Source organism: Myxocyprinus asiaticus, chromosome 14 (genome assembly GCF_019703515.2).
Source record: "Myxocyprinus asiaticus isolate MX2 ecotype Aquarium Trade chromosome 14, UBuf_Myxa_2, whole genome shotgun sequence".
Taxonomy (NCBI): Eukaryota; Metazoa; Chordata; class Actinopteri; order Cypriniformes; family Catostomidae; genus Myxocyprinus; species Myxocyprinus asiaticus.
This window is the reverse complement of record NC_059357.1, coordinates 25,479,261-25,497,098: the sequence shown is the minus strand read 5'-3', so window position 1 is coordinate 25,497,098 and position 17,838 is coordinate 25,479,261. Positions and strand designations below refer to the sequence as shown.

The 17,838-nt window shown below is 42.7% G+C and overlaps 1 protein-coding gene across 1 annotated transcript in view; it reads left to right on the top strand.

Annotated features, from left to right (window-relative positions):
* The window catches only part of LOC127451440 (caskin-1-like), a 146,493-nt gene that overhangs the window by 116,432 nt on the left and 12,223 nt on the right, over positions 1-17,838 (top strand). The window contains exons 7-14 of the mRNA XM_051716153.1: positions 1,461-1,569; positions 1,934-2,042; positions 2,195-2,289; positions 4,580-4,706; positions 8,866-9,096; positions 9,951-9,977; positions 10,946-11,050; positions 12,427-12,542. Coding sequence (XP_051572113.1) covers positions 1,461-1,569; positions 1,934-2,042; positions 2,195-2,289; positions 4,580-4,706; positions 8,866-9,096; positions 9,951-9,977; positions 10,946-11,050; positions 12,427-12,542 — 919 coding nt within the window. The remainder of the gene's footprint in view (positions 1-1,460; positions 1,570-1,933; positions 2,043-2,194; positions 2,290-4,579; positions 4,707-8,865; positions 9,097-9,950; positions 9,978-10,945; positions 11,051-12,426; positions 12,543-17,838) is intronic.

Below are 17,838 nucleotides of genomic sequence, written 5' to 3'. Positions count from 1 at the left end.
CCACCCTGAAGTCTCTATGATATATGTGCTCCTCTATGATATATTCCCCATCCCTTAGTGTCATATATATACAATATGTATGTATATGTATATACATACAGTATATATGGTCCCTAGATAGGGCTTGAGTACCTTGATGTAAGTCAAAGTTCAAAGTTATGCAACAAAGTTCAATACTTACACAATAATGCAACAAGCTTGTGTTTGTTTAAGGAATAGTTCACCCCAAAATGAAAATTGTCTCATAATTTACTCACCCTCATGCCATCCCAGATGTGTATGACTTTCTTTCTTCGACTGAACACAAATGAAAATTTTTTGAAGAGTATTTCAGCTCTGTAGGTCCTCACAATTCAAGTGAATGGTGACCAAAACTTTGAAGCTCCAAAAGCACTTAAAGGCAGCATAAAAGTAATCCATACGACTCCAGTGGTTAATTTCATATCTTTAGATGCGATATGATTGGTGTGGGTCAAAAACAGATCAATATTTAAGTCCTTTTTTTATTATAAATCTCCACTTTCACTTTCACATATTATTATTATTTTTATTATTATTATTATTTTTTTTGTTTGTTTTTTTTTTGTGGTGATTCGCATTCTTTGTGCATAACGCCACCTACTGGGCTGGGAGGAGAATTTCTAACAAAAATATTCTTGCATACTGATCTGTTTCTCACCCACACCTATCATATCGCTTCTGAAGATATAGATTTTACCGCTGGAGTCGTATGGATTACTTTTATGCTGCCTTTATGTGCTTTTTGGAGCTTCAAGTCTTTGGTCACCATTTACTTACATTTTGAAAACCAACAGACCTGAAATATTTTTCTAAAAATCTTTGTTTGTGTTCAGCAGAGAATTAAATTCACACATATCTGGGATGGCATGAGGGTGAGTAAATGGTTATATAATTTTCATTTTTGTGTGAACTATCCCTTTAACATTTGTTTATGTGATAGTTAACATGAACTAACATTGAACAATACTTTACAGTGTTTATTCATCTTGTATATGTTAATTTTTGCAAACACAAATGCATTTTTTACATTTAAATTTAACTATTTTAACATAGTTAATGCATTTGAACTAACATGAACTATCAATAAGCATTAGTATTTTGATCAAATACATTAACCAAGATTAATAAATGGTGTTAAAAATGCATGCTCATTGTGAGTTCATAATAAATATCTAATGCACTAATGTTAACAAATAGAACCTAATTGTAAAGTGTTGCCATACTTAGGGTTAGAGGTTTAAAAAAAAATAAAATAAAATAAAATAAAAATATTTGCTGAGTATGAGCAATAGAAATTGGTACGCCTTATCAAGTACTGTACCACTAATTGGGTTTATCTCAAATTAAGATCTAAGTGCCTCATGAATTCTGGTTTCAGATGTAAGCAGTATAATCACACAGTTTTCAGTGGTTGTCTGAATTCTGTCCACCCTCACTAGACTGCTGATCCAGGCTGGCATCGACATAAACAGGCAGACCAAAGCTGGCACTGCCCTTCATGAGGCTGCACTCTGTGGGAAGACTGATGTGGTGCGCCTCCTGCTGGATGTAAGTTGACAGACAGATAAACTTTATTGATCTCCAAAGGGAAATTTAGTGTACAACAGCAGAAACTGAGAACTTTATAAAGCTATAAAGAGCGCTATAAATACACACAGCGCATTTAAAGAATAAACAGTGCAGAAACAGAGATTGTCTTTGTGCTTCAGAGTGTCAAGTGATTTCATGGGGTGTTTAAATATAAAGATAGAAAGATGTACTGTTTTAAATATGTATGAAAGTTTGAAACAGCATGCATTAACCTAATATTATATATTGATCTTGCTGGCATGTAGGCTACCATAGAACTGAAACAGTTAGTCAATAGATTCCTGTACATTTCCCAATATTGCTTTTTACTTTGACCTTACAGAGTGGCATCAATGCAGCAGTGAGGAACACGTACAGCCAGACAGCGCTGGACATCGTCTACCAGTTCACTGCCACACAGGCCAGCCGTGAGATCAAACAGATGCTACGAGGTTAGAGAGAGAGGGAGATGAAGCCATTAAAGAGTACACACTGTTTCCCCCTGTTGTTTAAATATGCATCTCGGTGTGTAAGAAAACTATGCTGTGTTTATATGTGGGTATGTAGTGGTTTGTGCCATTTATATTTGTTTATCTTCATATAGACGCCTCTGCAGCCTTGCAGGTCAGGGCTCTGAAGGACTACTGCAACAACTATGACCTAACTAGCCTTAACATAAAGGTTGGAGATGTTATCACGGTAATAATCATATTCATAAGCTCTACTCTAAATAAATTCTGTACTTTTGTAATGATATAGTGTTCATGTTTTATTCAGATGTAAACTCAGAATTCAAACAGTATTAATTATGCAGACTTTTTTTTATTCACTTTGCAAGACTGTAGTTGTAAACATCAGAAATTCCACATTAATCCTTTGTAATAATAGCAGTTAGTTCAGTGTGCTTTGACAATTTGTCGACAGAGGGCGCTTGTGCCTATGTTTTCACTCAGACACAAAAATGATTAAGATCAGTGGTTCTCAACCTCAAAACGGGTGTAGGTCTGTTTTTACAAGGTCAAAAAACAATGCTAAACAATGCTAAATACAGCTGATAAAATGCAAATAACTCTATAATTGTACATAGTTAGGATAGCAAAACAAATAGGCTTATCAACTTTAAAAAGTGATGAGAAAATCTTTCCATATCTTTTGTTGTTGATATCAAATATGGGTAACACTTTACAAGTGTCTCCGTTTAATGCATTGGGTATCATGAACTAACAATGAACAATATAATTTTTACAGCATTTATTAATCTTTGTCAATGTTAGTTAATTAAAAATACAATTATTCATTGTTAGTTCATGCATATTTATAGTGTATGAACTAATGTTAACTAATACAACTTTTTTTTTAAATGTATTACTATATGTTGAAGTTAATATTAACTAAGATTAATTTATGCTGTAAAATTATTGTTCAGTTTTAGTTCATGTTAAATAATGTTGTTAACTTATGTTAACAAATGGAACCTTATTGTAAAGTGTTACCCAAATATGTGTGTCCAATAAATAAAAACCACAGTATTTTGGCAAAAATTCATCTGTCCATGGATAATACGGCTAATATGAATTTAGTATTCAGCCCAGTATTTGTCCCATGTGTTAGCTTGGTAAATCTGACTTGGAGAATCTGAAAAAGACTTAATTTTGCATATGTTGGGACTTATCAGTACATGGTGATAATAATAAATTTAATATGTTTGGCTTTATTGGCATTTTTGTTTACTTTTTTTGTTTTCTTCTTGATGCCCAATGTAAAACCTGGGTCCTGAAGCAAAACCAGTTGAGAACCACTGATTTAGATAATTAGGTTTACTTGTTACTTCAGAAAATGTGATTACTCTTTTGGCCTTTGTTATTGGTATAGCATTTTAAAATCTGAAGTGAAATGGTCTAATTTATTTTTGTTGCTGCTGACTCACCAACGTACTGTAAGTCTTTATGTTAACCTCCTGAGACCCGAGCGTGACTGCTGTGTGCATTTTCCATTTCTCTTTTTGATTTGTAACTAGTAACACCTAATAAACAGGCAAAATGATAATAATAATAATTTCTAGAGCAAATAGTTTTCCTATAAAATCATGGCAAATCATGTTTTTGAGACGTTACAGACATTACATCAGAAATTTGCATAATTAATTCTGATTCAAAGTAATGGCCAGCATCATCCAATCACTGCCAACCATGTTAAAATAAAATGTAGCATTATAAATTCTGAATCTATGTTCTGATTACCATTGCCCCATGTCTGCCAAACATGTTGAGTGGGCCAAATGTTATCTGCAGCCTGAAACTGAACTTTTGGTTGGATTTTAGGAGTGAATGCACTTTGCTGCATACTATAGGAAAGCTATAGGATGTTACCTTGCTCCCTTGCTCCATAATTAGTGAATGACTTAATCTCCAGTGTGCTGGCTGTCTGCACTGGTCTCAGAACAGTCCTAAACATTGTTCATCTTTTGGATGAACCCATTGATTCTAAATGTGAAAATGCACAGTAAATATAGGATTTCTAAGGAAAAAATTTGCTAAAGTGCACATTAGTGTACATTTCGCAATAAATTGCTCACATTTTCTAAATGACATTTCGGATGAAACTAGAGACTCTAATCTTTTGACTCAAACAGTAAACATGTAAAAACTTAATTAGGTTTCTTACCAGATGTAGTTTTGTTTCCGTTTCTCCCAAAGACAAACTCTGCTGTAGTCGGCACCATGTTGTGATGACTCCGTACATCGAAAGCTTAACCCTTTACTGACAGCATGGAGTCTCCTGAACTGAGAACAGTTGGTTTAAATGAATTTTAACTATGCATTGCATATAGCGAAGCCAAAATACAACGTCCACGCATGTGTATGCAGGGTCGCACAAGGTTAAAATAATTTAAAAAAAAATTTGCTTGATGGCATCAGTCTTAAAAGTGACTAGATGATGTATATTTGCATTATAGATTATAAATGATGATGATTAATTTTTCTTGTAGGTATTGGAGCAGCATCCAGATGGAAGATGGAAGGGCTGCATCCATGACAACCGTACAGGAAATGACCGTGTGGGCTACTTCCCCTGCAACATGGTGGAGGTGATCAGTAAGAGGCCCGGGGCTGCGGGTAAGAGAGGACAGCGGGCGGGTCAGTGCTGCATCTTACTGCATGCTAAATGCTGCTGAACTCACATGACCTTGACTCTGTTGCTGCCAGCTGTTCATGCTGCTCTTATGCGCTGGATTGAGGGCCAGACAGGGCCAGCTGTTTCTGTGGCGACAAAGACAAGGGAAATGGAGAACATATAGCTCTCTTCTCATCTCTTAAGGCTCAGTTAATGTAGCAGTTAATGCTGTTGAAAACATAGTTCAGACCAAGAGTTGGTGATTAATGGTGCCTTAGGAGAAGCCGACACAAAAATGAAAATGTTTTCATTATCTACTTACCCTCATGCCGTTCCAAACCGGTATACTGTTATATTTTTGGTGGAACACAAAAAGAGAATTTTGAGGAATCTTCAAATAGATTTTTTCTATACAATGATGCCGCAGGTTTGACACCATGACATTTGGTTACAAGACATGCGAGAACCAATGACGATTAATGTTATTATGGTCCAACCTAGGCACCATATTTGATTTGAGAACTGCAGTGGATATTTTGGTCTGTTTCTCACACAAAGCTATCATATGGCTTCAGAAGACTTGGACAAAAGTGTACAATTCATTTTTTGTTTTTTGTGTCCCTTTTGGAGCTTGACAGCACGTGGTCAATACTAAATGTCGTTGTATGAAAAATATTTACCTGAAGATTCTTCAAAATTCACCTTTTGTGTTCCACCGAGAAAAGAACAGCATACAAGGTTGGAACAACATGAGGGTGAGTAAATAATTACAGAATTTGATTTTGTTTCAACTACTCCTTAAATACTGGCTATACCTTTACACATACTTTGGCAAAACAGTTGCTCTGGTTGGATTTTGTCCTCTGCTGGTCAATAGGAACAAAATCAATGCTTTGAGTCTGTATCCACAGTCACTCTTGTCATCAAATACCCTTCCGTTACTCAGACACCCCACCACTGGCCACTGGTCACTATCGCAACCACAGTTCATCACCATGTCCAGACATGGGGTTATCCCACTTATCTGGCTTAATCCTACATCAGCTTTAGGATATCTTATGTTGTCACTGATTTTACAAATGAATACAGAGCAACTGGGTTAATATTACTATGTGGTGGTCATACTGTATTGATCTTCATTGGCTCACAAAGGCCATATTAGCAGTTCAGCAGGTCTTTATCCTAAGTTTAAGGATGATAGTTTTAATGGAGAAGAGAAGAGAAGAGAAGAGAAGAGAAGAGAAGAGAAGAGAAGAGAAGAGAAGAGAAGGGAGGATAACTTCTGAAACTTTGCTATTAAAATGCTGCATTTTCCAATGACAGGAAGATTCATTGGGAGTCAACATACTCCTCTTTACAATTATGCAGACATAAAGTATATTACCCATGCATCGCTCTGCCCATCCAGAGGATATATTTCTTGTCTATGGCTCTATTTAGGAATTACAGCAGGGGTCTAATCTATGTGTTCATTGTGTCTCATTTTTCACTAAGCAACCATGTCTTTGTCTGCATCTGTACAGCTCCACTACTCGATCTCTTCCACTCCATCCACATTTTTGTGCTCTGCTCTTTATGTACTGTAGATCACCACAGGCATCCATTTTATCTTGTTTTCCTGTAAACATCTAAACATCCTTAAACCAAGATGCAATTACTTGAGAAATAAAATTCTATAAGATAAAAAATAATTAGTTTTTTATTGTTTTAAGCTTAAACATCACACAATTGTGTCGTTTTTATGTTTAAAATTAGAAGAAAAAAATTGCCACTGCGTTTCAAAAATGTACGTTAAGATACATAAACTCATTACAAATTTTCTTCAGTGCTTGTAAATGTATCTTGTTTTTTAGGATGTTTCGATATTTTTACTGGAAAACAAGACAAAAATACACTGACTGAGACAATTATTTTTGTGCAGTGTTCATTGTAAACATTATGTAGATTTTTAGTAGTATTTTCTGTTGTATTTGTGTAATTTGGAAGAGGATAGTTCTCCTCTCAAGTAAGCCCCCTACCAAGTCCTGCTGTATTCACAGTAAACATACTGCAAATGGCACACTCAAATTGCACACTTTACACTCACCCCCACACAGACTTACTGAAAAGAGTCGTGCATACCAAATTACTCATTTGAGGAGATGATGAAGATAGAAATTTGTTACTTTAATTACTCTTTTTCTTCTTAAGGCACTTGCACAACAGCTCTAAGAAACAAGTATAAGAATTTGTGTTTGACAAAAAGCATCTGCTCATCTCCAGTTTATTCCAACAACCCTAATTTTCCACATTTTTTTTTTTTTTTTTTAAATATATATGTGTATATATTTTGAGGTCACATATACAGGTGCATCTCAATAAATTAGAATGTCATGGAAAAGTTCATTTATTTCAGTAATTCAACTCAAATTGTGAAACTCGTGTATTAAATAAATTAAATGCACACAGACTGAAGTAGTTTAAGTCTTTGGTTCTTTTAATTGTGATGATTTTGGCTCACATTTAACAAAAACCCACCAATTCACTATCTCAAAAAATTAGAATATGGTGACATGCCAATCAGCTAATCAACTCAAAACACCTGCAAAGGTTTCCTGAGCCTTCAAAATGGTCTCTCAGTTTGGTTCACTAGGCTGCACAATCATGGGGAAGACTGCTGATCTGACAGTTGTCCAGAAGACAATCATTGACACCCTTCACAAGGAGGGTAAGCCACAAACATTCATTGCCAAAGAAGCTGGCTGTTCACAGAGTGCTGTATCCAAGCATGTTAACAGAAAGTTGAGTGGAAGGAAAAAGTGTGGAAGAAAAAGATGCACAACCAACCGAGAGAACCACAGCCTTATGAGAATTGTCAAGCAAAATCGATTCAAGAATTTGGGTGAACTTCACAAGGAATGGACTGAGGCTGGGGTCAAGGCATCAAGAGCCACCACACACAGACGTGTCAAGGAATTTGGCTACAGTTGTTGTATTCCTCTTGTTAAGCCACTCCTGAACCACAGACGACGTCAGAGGCGTCTTACCTGAGCTAAGGAGAAGAAGAACTGGACTGTTGCCCAGTGGTCCAAAGTCCTCTTTTCAGATGAGAGCAAGTTTTGTATTTCATTTGGAAACCAAGGTCCTAGAGTCTGGAGGAAGGGTGGAGAAGCTCATAGCCCAAGTTGCTTGAAGTCCAGTGTTAAGTTTCCACAGTCTGTGATGATTTGGGGTGCAATGTCATCTGCTGGTGTTGGTCCATTGTGTTTTTTGAAAACCAAAGTCACTGCACCCGTTTACCAAGAAATTTTGGAGCACTTCATGCTTCCTTCTGCTGACCAGCTTTTTAAAGATGCTGATTTCATTTTCCAGCAGGATTTGGCACCTGCCCACACTGCCAAAAGCACCAAAAGTTGGTTAAATGACCATGGTGTTGGTGTGCTTGACTGGCCAGCAAACTCACCAGACCTGAACCCCATAGAGAATCTATGGGGTATTGTCAAGAGGAAAATGAGAAACAAGAGACCAAAAAATGCAGATGAGCTGAAGGCCACTGTCAAAGAAACCTGGGCTTCCATACCACCTCAGCAGTGCCACAAACTGATCGCCTCCATGCCACGCTGAATTGAGGCAGTAATTAAAGCAAAAGGAGCCCCTACCAAGTATTGAGTACATATACAGTAAATGAACATACTTTCCAGAAGGCCAACAATTCACTAAAAATGTTTTTTTAATTGGTTATGATGTATTCTAATTTTTTGAGATAGTGAATTGGTGGGTTTTTGTTAAATGTGAGCCAAAATCATCACAATTAAAAGAACCAAAGACTTAAACTACTTCAGTCTGTGTGCATTGAATTTATTTAATACACGAGTTTCACAATTTGAGTTGAATTACTGAAATAAATGAACTTTTCCACGACATTCTAATTTATTGAGATGCACCTGTATATAAAAAAAAAAAAAATCATATCATTTAGAAGGAAAGTTATTTCATTTCATTCACACTGAATAGCTCAAAATGAAAACAATTAAGCATCTTTATTTCTTCCTTTTAATTTGTCTTTTATGGTTTTGCTGTTTTGAATTGTGTGGTGACTTTGTGTTTGGTTAATTTGCTTTCCCTCTCTTATGTGTCATTGTTTTTGTTTGTTGTGGTGGTGGTTGGTGTTGTCGTATCTAGGTTCATGGAGTACAGTCACTTGTACCCAACAGTATCAAAAGATACAGCTCTGTGCGCCGGTGTGCGGCCCTGTGTCGCCCGCCGTTGCCATGGTGAATGGGGACTCGTATCATGAGATTCATATCCTGCCGCCTCCTCCACCTCCGCCACCACATTCCCATCTGCCACTTTTCACTTCCTTTGGCTATAACAGGTCCCCAAACACCTCAGGAGAGCCACACAGTGGACAAGGTACAGGTCCCCTAATCTGTCTCCACTGTATTATTATTATTATTATTATTATTATTCACAAAGCTTTAAGGAATGTCTTAAATTGCAATACACCAATTGTTTACCCTACGTGTCCACTGGTGCAGAAGAAATCTGCTCAAAACTCCAAATTATTTTTAGTATTATTTTCTATAATTAATTTCAATACATAGTGAATAAAGTCATACATACATGATCACTGTTGGAATAAATTCTAACTTTATTTACAATTTCAAAAGTTCACATACTGTCATTAAATAAATTATTGTTAACCCAGCCGTAGCATAGCAACAATAAATTAAATGTATTCTGAATATATTCTGAATATAAATCTTAATGAAATATAGTAGCTATACATTACTATATTTCATTCAGATTTCAAATTCAGTTCGCACACTTTTTGCACACGTAAACAAGCACTGATTTAAGCACTGAATTCCCCTGAAAATAAAGCACTCTTGGCATATTTTGAAGCACTGCCATCAAAGAAAGTCATTCACATCTGGGATGACATGAGGGTGAGCATATGATGAGAGAATTTAAATTTTTTGGTGAACTATATCTTTAACATTTTAAGACTCTATTCTCTCACTCTGCTCCACTGTCAATCTCACAAACCCACCTGAGAGCCTGTCGCTCAGCTCCCATAGAGACTGAATTGAAAACACACGCTCACATGGCAGCAGTGGACACCTGCGGTTAGAAAGTCTGCATACAATTAAAATAAATAGCTCCAATAATTCCTTAAAGTTTTCTGAAATGTTTATTTTATGTTTAATGAATACATTTAATTTAATTTACTTAAACATTATTTTGGTTGATTTGCTTTTTGTTAGAGACCAAGAATGACCCAGATTTGTCCAGTAAGTCTTTTAACCATCACAAAAGAGGTTTGTAGGCCTCTCTTTGTTGAATTTCCTCTTTTTCCCCTAAATTATCCAAATCTTATGACCTTGTGCTATATTTTCCCTCTATCTTCATGATGACCACACCTGGGATTCACTACTTTTCATGTGACTCATCGGGAATGCACAGCCACACTTTCACCCCTCCATTACTGCAGCTCACACTACCATCAGTCCCTCTGTTTGCTGTCAATGAATGTCTGTCTGTTTCATCTCTCTTCGTCTCTGTTGTACTGATCTGTCCATTCATATACTAACTCTGATCCTTTCAGTGTGTGCGTATCAAAGCAAATTTTCTGGATCAGCATACATTTAAATATGAAATCATCTGTTTCGGTTGTAAATGTTCAGTAATCATAAAATAAGTGTGATTATATTGAAATTTCTGGTACAAACCTTGTCTCTCCAATGATTAGAGGCATGAGCTATACTGTATATTATGTTATAGAGTTTTTATTAAAGTGCATTAATGTACACTTGTGGTTTAAGTCTGTGGGATCCCTAATGAACTGCTCCTGTAATGCACTGCAGTTCCTCTGGTTGTTTCACCTACTTACATATATAATCATATATATCTGTATATATTATATATGTTTTTACCTATGTGTTTGTGTAATTCAAGGCATATATATATATATATATATATATATATATATATATATATATACTGTTTACAGTGCATGTTTCTTTTTATATATTTTTTATATGCTATATAAATGTTCATATATATTTGTGTTAGATATACAGTATATATATGCGTGCTTGACCTGTGTGTGTTTGAAAGAAAGAGAGTGGTTGCTAAAGATTGCGAAGTTTGCTTAAGCGGATAGATATAGTTGAGGTTCCCTTTTGCCCGGCCTTTCCTGAAATCCTCCCTGGGCAGGTGGCAGGCCAGGGCACAGTTAATGATGGTTTCTGTGTTAAAGGTTCTCGCGGTCCAGAGTCCAGTCCCCATGGCTCACCCACCCCAGTTGGTGGCCCCCAGTGTGGCAGCAGTGAGGAGATCTGGGTACTGCGCAAGCCTGTAGCAGGTAACAGCAGGGCTGCCCTTTCCTCCTCCTCTTCCTCTTCTCTCATATTTCCCCCTGCTTTACTACACTCCTGGAGCAGCTGCTGTATGCCTGACCTCAGACCCTTCTTCAGCTGCAGGCATTTTGGCACACTGAAAAACTCTCATCCTCTCTATTATAATAACATCCATGGAGCCGTCCCCCCAGGAACACACATAGGCTCTGTCCCAAATGGCACACTTAATGTGGATATGCGGTCCCGCATACATCCATGAAGTTCACGGGACCGTAGGGTGTCACATTTCCTTGCTGCACTGTAATAAAAGTTTCTTACTCAGTATTTCTGTCTTGTTTACATGTAAACATCCTTAAAACAAGATAAAATGACATAAGACTGTTTTCAGAGATGTCATAATGAGATTTATGCCTCAAACAAAACATTTTTGCTAATGTGGTATGAAAATTAAACTTGTTTTCCTTTATATTAAGTTTTTTTAAGCATAATACTTCTATACTACCGTAATACCTTAATAAGCATAAAGATTTCTCTGAAAACAAGTCTTAATATCTTATGTCTTTTTACTTCTCAAGTAAATGTATCTTGCTTTAAGGATGTTTATAAATTTTTACTGGAAAACAAGACAAAAATACTGGTTAAGAGAACACATTTTTGCAGTGTGAAAAGACCAGCTTAACCAGCATGCAATTCCCATGCTGTTCTAGGCTGGTTAGTGCTGGTTTGATACTGTTTGTTCTGGTAAAAATGGTTAACCAACAAATTCTTGCTGGTTAAGTTAGTCAGATAGCCTTGTTGGAACACCAGCACACCAAGATCTCGTGTTGTGGACTAGCATTCCAAATGCAACATATGCTGGTTGCCAGCTATGCTGTTTTTTTGGGGGTTTTTTCAGCAGGTTTGGCGTTTCAAGATTCAGGAAGGTGCATGAGCTCCCCCTTTGTGGTCAGTTTCCACCCTCGATGCACCCTTTTGCCAAGCCTGCACATGTGGCTAAATATAGACTCTGAGGAGGATCACTAGGGCTAAGGATGCCATTTGGAACAGGGCCGTACAGACAATCCTCAGATATGTCTGTATCTGTGTGTGCAAACTTTTCGATTAGGGCAGTGTGAGTGTGCTGTGTCTGTTTTACCGACTGTGTCTAATATGTCCTGTATCCATCAGTTGTCGTGTCTTTGTTCAGCATTGTGTCATTTACCCTGTCTCTGTCTTTTGTGGCTCTTCTTGTGTGTAGTCACATGGTGCTTAGTTCTTGTATCAGTAGTCCATCCTGTGTATCAGTGCATTGCAGAGGGGGAGTTCAGAGTGTTTAAGTTTTGAATGGTGTGGTCTGACTGGGCTGACTGTGTGTGTATTTGCTGGGGGCTTGTTGTTTCAGGTGGAGACCGGAGTAGTGTGGGCAGTTCAGGTAGCGTGGCCAGTGCTCGATCCTCTGGTAGTGGACAGAGCGCAGGCAGCAGCAGTATCCTCCATGCACAGGCAGAGGGAGTCAAGGTGAGCAATGTGACATGCAAACAGTCTGCAAACAATTGAATTCTAATCCTGGATTAAGCAAAACTCTGAAGGACTCAGAAGAACTGCCTTATTTGTTGTTCGGTCTAAGATTGCCTTATGAATGTTGTGTAACTGGTCTTTATGCTATGGCAGACATCATTAGAGGTACCGTATTACTGTATTACTACCAGTCATGACCAAGTTGAACAAGATGATCTACAATGTCGACCCCCTAATGTACAAGCTGGTAGTCCAAATAAACCATCTTGGACCAGCGGATGAGCACAAATGATCAGATATAATGTTAAAGTAAAATGTAAAAGCAAGCATCAGAAGTTCCCTATCTGTCACTCACTCGACGTTGGTGTCGATGTAGTGACACTAGGGGTCACTCTTGGGAGCCCGAGACACATCTGGTCTTTGATAAAAGGCCAATGAAAATTGGCGAATGGTATTTGCATGCCACTCCCCCGGACATACAGGTATAAAAGGAGCTGGTATGCAACCACTCATTCAGATTTTCTCTTCGGAGCCGAACGGTCATGCTCACTGAGCTGAATAGCACTGTTCATTCACCTCTGCTGGATCTGACGGCGCATTTCAACGGCTTCTCCCTCCTCTGCACTGGTGCACTGCAGAGAACGCCCCTGGGTGCTTCAGCAGAAAAACTAGAGAGTATATTTTCTGAAAGAGCGTTTTTCCCCTCTAAAAGAGTATATTTCTCTAAAAGAGCGCACACACGGAACATCTTTTTAAGACGCGCCTTTCTAAAGATGCCTTTCCGATCGTGTGTTATTCCTGGTTGCGGTCGTTTTCTCTCAACTTCGGATGGTCATGATCGCTGTCTTTCGTGTCTGAGCGCGACCCACACGGAGGCAGCGTTTATGAATGGTTCATGTTCTCACTGCGAGAACATGACCATGGCAACGTTGCGGTCGCGGCTTGCTTTTGTAACCGCCGGGTATCCCCCCGCGGACCTCCCATTCCCCAGCATGCTCGTCTGCCCCAATTGGGCTTCCGGATGAGTTCGCCGGCTCGTCGCACGGCGAGTCTGGCTTCTTGTTCGGGGCCCGCAAAGATGATGAGCTCTCGAGCGCAGCATCGGAGAGCGGGCTTGTCCAGTCAGACACAGAAGCCTCAGCTGGGCTTCCCACTTCGGGGACGGTCGCCCAGTCACAGGCCGATGCCGAAATGACGGACATGCTTTCCCGGGCGGCCGCGAGCATCGGGCTAGAGTGGAACCCTCCGCTCTCCCCTGAACCCTCGCGGCTTGATGATTGGTTTCTGGGCTCGTGGCGCCGCTCAAAACAGCTGCGCCCCGCTCCAGTGCCATTCTTCCCGGAGGTGCATGAGGAGCTGACAAAGTCGTGAGAGGCACCTTTTACTGCCCGGCCCCGACTTCGCAGTTCCCCCGCTCTCACTACCCTCGATGGCGGGGCGGCCAGGGGCTATACGGTGATTCCCCCGGTGGATAAGGCGCTCACGGTGCACTTATGCCCGCAGAGCGCCGCCACCTGGCTTGGACGCCCTAAGCTCCCGTCCAAGCCCTGTAGGCTCACGTCGTCCCTGACAGCTAAAGCCTACAGCGCTGCTGGACAAGCCGCCTCTGCCCTGCATGCCATGGCTCTCCTGCAGGTCCACCAAGCCAAGGCGCTGAAAGAACTGCACGAGGGTAGTTCCACCCCAGATTTGATGCAGGAACTGCGCTCGGCGACCGACCTCGCCCTCCAGGCGACGAAGGTCACGGCGCGGACTCTCGGGCAGACGATGGCCACACTAGTGGTCCAGGAGCGCCACCTGTGGCTCAACCTGGTCGAGATGGGCGAGGCCGACAAGACACGGTTCCTTGCTGCCCCCATTTCCCAGGCGGGCCTATTCGGCAACACTGTTGAGGACTTTGCCCAGCAGTTCTCGATGGTAAAGCAGCAGACGGAAGCAATCCGGCACATCCTGCCCCGGCGCGGCTCAAGATCCCACACCCCGTCTGCTCATCGCCAAGGGCGTCCCCCTGCGGTGACTGCACCGGCTCCACCGCAGCCCACCCCTTCAGTCCGGCCCCGGCGTGGAGCCCACCGCAGGAAGCCGATGCCACCCGTCTCACAGCTGGCACCGAAGAACCCACGGAGGTCCTCGAAGCGCCCCTGAGACGGGCAATCCAGGGACGAGGGAACCCACTCACATGGAGCTGGTAGAAAGACCACTCCATCCCCCGGTGGAGGGCCGGGTGGAAAATCTTTTGTTGCCTTTTTGTTTGATTTCGCCGCACGCCCAAGTGGCTGCGGTACCCAACAGTTCAGCAAAAGAGCGGCTTCCTTCCTCCCTGGGTCACATACCCGGTGTGTACGGTCTTCACCACGACTACCGTCCACAGGCTTTTTCTTGCAGGATTGGCGCTCCAGCGCTGCCCTTTCCGCCCCTGAGCGCCCAGCTGTGCCACACAGCCACCCCCGATGTGGCAGCCTCCACGGATTACGAGGACAGGCCTCTTCCTCCCCCATCTCAGGCTGTTCCGGGGGTGGTCACAAGGAGCCAGGTAAGTGCTTCGATGTCCCTAGACTCAGCACGGCCATGACGTGCTGTGGCACCTCGCGCTCCGCCCCGCCGCAAGGCCCCACCTGCCGGTACGTCCGACGACGTTGTCCCCTTGATCCCCCTCGCACGGAATTTAGACGCACGGCTTGCGCTTTCCAATCCATCGCGGTGGCTGGTCCGGACCGTCCGACTCGGCTACGTGATTTGGTTCACCAGGCGCCCGCCCAGGTTCAGCGGTATTCAATTCACCTTGGTCAAGGGCGAAAACGCTGTCACCCTGCGCGCGGAGATCGCTACCCTCCTACGGAAGGGCGCGATAGAACCTGTCCCTCCAGCTGAGATGAAGAAAGGGTTTTACAGCCCCTACTTCATCATACCGAAAAAGGCGGTGGGTTGCGGACAATCTTGGACCTGCGAGTACTGAACCGGGCTTTACACAGACTCCCGTTCAAGATGCTGACGCAAAGACGCATTCTAGCAAGCGTCCGGCATCAAGATTGTTTCGCGGCTGTAGACCTGAAGGATGCGTACTTTCACATCTCGATCCTTCCTCGACACAGACCCTTCCTGCGGTTCGCGTTCGAGGGTCAGGCGTATCAGTACAAAGTCCTCCCTTTCGGCCTGTCCCTGTCTCCTCGCGTCGCAGAGGCTGCCCTTGCCCCGTTAAGGGAGGTGGGCATTCGCATTCTCAACTATCTCGACGACTGGCTAATCTTAGCTCACTCTCGAGACATGTTATGCGCACACAGGGACCTGGTGCTCTCACACCTCAGCCGACGAGGGCTTCGGGTCAACTGGGAAAAGAGCAAGCTCCTCCCGGTTCAGAGCATCTCTTTTCTCGGTTTGGAGTTGGACTCAGTCTCCTTGACTGTGCGCCTTACGAACGAGCGTGCCCGGTCGGTGCTGGCCTGTTTGAAGGCGTTCAAACAGAAAACAGCAGTTCCACTGAAACTTTTTCAGAGGCTCCTGGGGCATATGGCATCCTCGGCGGTGGCCACCCCGCTCGGGTTGATGCATACGAGGCCGCTTCAGCACTGGCTCCAGACTCGAGTCCTGAGACGGGCATGGCGCCACGGGACATTACGTCAGTCTGTCACCATCTTTTCAGCCCTTGGACCGACCTCTCATATCTACGAGCAGGTGTTCCCCTAGAACTGGTCTCCAGGCGCATCGTGGTCACGACAGACGCCTCCAAAATGGGCTGGGGCGCTGTTTGCAACGGGCACACAGCCGCCGGCCTCTGGACGGGTCCGCGACTACGTTGGCACATCAACTGCCTCGAGTTACTGGCAATTCTGCTTGCCCTGCGGAGGTTCCGGCCTTTAATCCAGGGCAAGCACGTGCTAGTTCGGGCTACGAGCCCATTCTACCCGTGGTGTAGCGGCTTCTTGGGCCCTGGCTGGAGGTGCCTCTCTAACAGACATTTGCAGAGCAGTGGGCTGGGCAACACCCAACACCTTTGCAAGGTTCTACAACCTCCGGGTGGAACCGGTTTCGTCCCAGGTAGTGGCACGCAACACAAGCGGATAAGCCCGGGATAGCCGGGTGTATCACTTGCACATAGCGCCTTCCACCTTCTTTTGAGCTGAAGACATGCGCCGTTAATTCCCAGTAGTGTTCACAAAATTTTTTCCCTGGTTGACTTCCTCCGAGCCCTGTGGCAGTCGAGTTGTCGGAGAGGCTCGCTGCCGGCCCAGTACACGCGCTAACTAAGAGCCCTGTTCTGGGGTAGGTGCTCCGCATGTGGCGGTTCCCTGTAAGGCTAACAACATTCGATCTATATCTTCCGCTAATTCGTTTCCCTACTGGCAAACTGCGTCTTCCTTGGGCAGAGCCCCTCTGCCCCAGTCTCCATGTTTGTAGTAACTCCTCCCCCATTGGGCAGGATCTACCTTGAAGGCTCTCCACATGGTTGGAAAGACCATGTGACGTATTCTTCCACTTAAATATCCCCCCTCTCTTGGGGCGAAGTGTGGTCTCCACGGTGTCCTCCCCTTGGGAGGGACACCCCCCGACTAGACCTGGCGGCCCAGTCGGATAATCCCCCTTCTTTTTTAGGGAGTGGAAAAAGAGAAGGGGAAAAGAGGCCACGACTGGGTTAAGCCTGTCTCTATCTTTGGGTAGTCGACTTGTCCCCAAAAAGGGCCGTTCGACACTCATAACTGTGTTGGGGGAGGTTACGTGTCGACCTGGTGTGCTGGCTATGAGGCACACAGCAAGTCTGCCCACCACACACCGCCAGTTCACGTAACACAGTTCAGCCTTGTGGCATTTTGTATAGGGACCCCTAGTGTCACTACATCGACACCAGCGTCAAGTGAGTGACAGATAGGGAACGTCATGGTTACTGGTGTAACCTCTGTTCCCTGATGGAGGGAACGAGACATTGGTCCCTCCTGCCACAACGCTGAACTACCCGCTGAAATGGCCGGACCTTATATCGGCTCCTCAGCGTAAAACCTGAATGAGTGGTTGCATACCAGCTCCTTTTATACCCGTATGTCCGGGGGAGTGGCATGCAAATACCACTTGCCAATTTTCATTGGCCTTTTATCAAAGACCAGAGGTGTCTCGGGCTCCCAAGAGTGACCCCTAGTGTCACTGCATCGACACCAACGTCTCATTCCCTCCATCAGGGAACGGAGGTTACACCAGTAACCATGACGTTACTTTTATCTGGATATTCCAACAGGACCTTTTCACCCATTTTTGCAAAGCTTTATTTTTCAAAGCTACGTGTTAGGAGAACAATTTCAGGTGAACT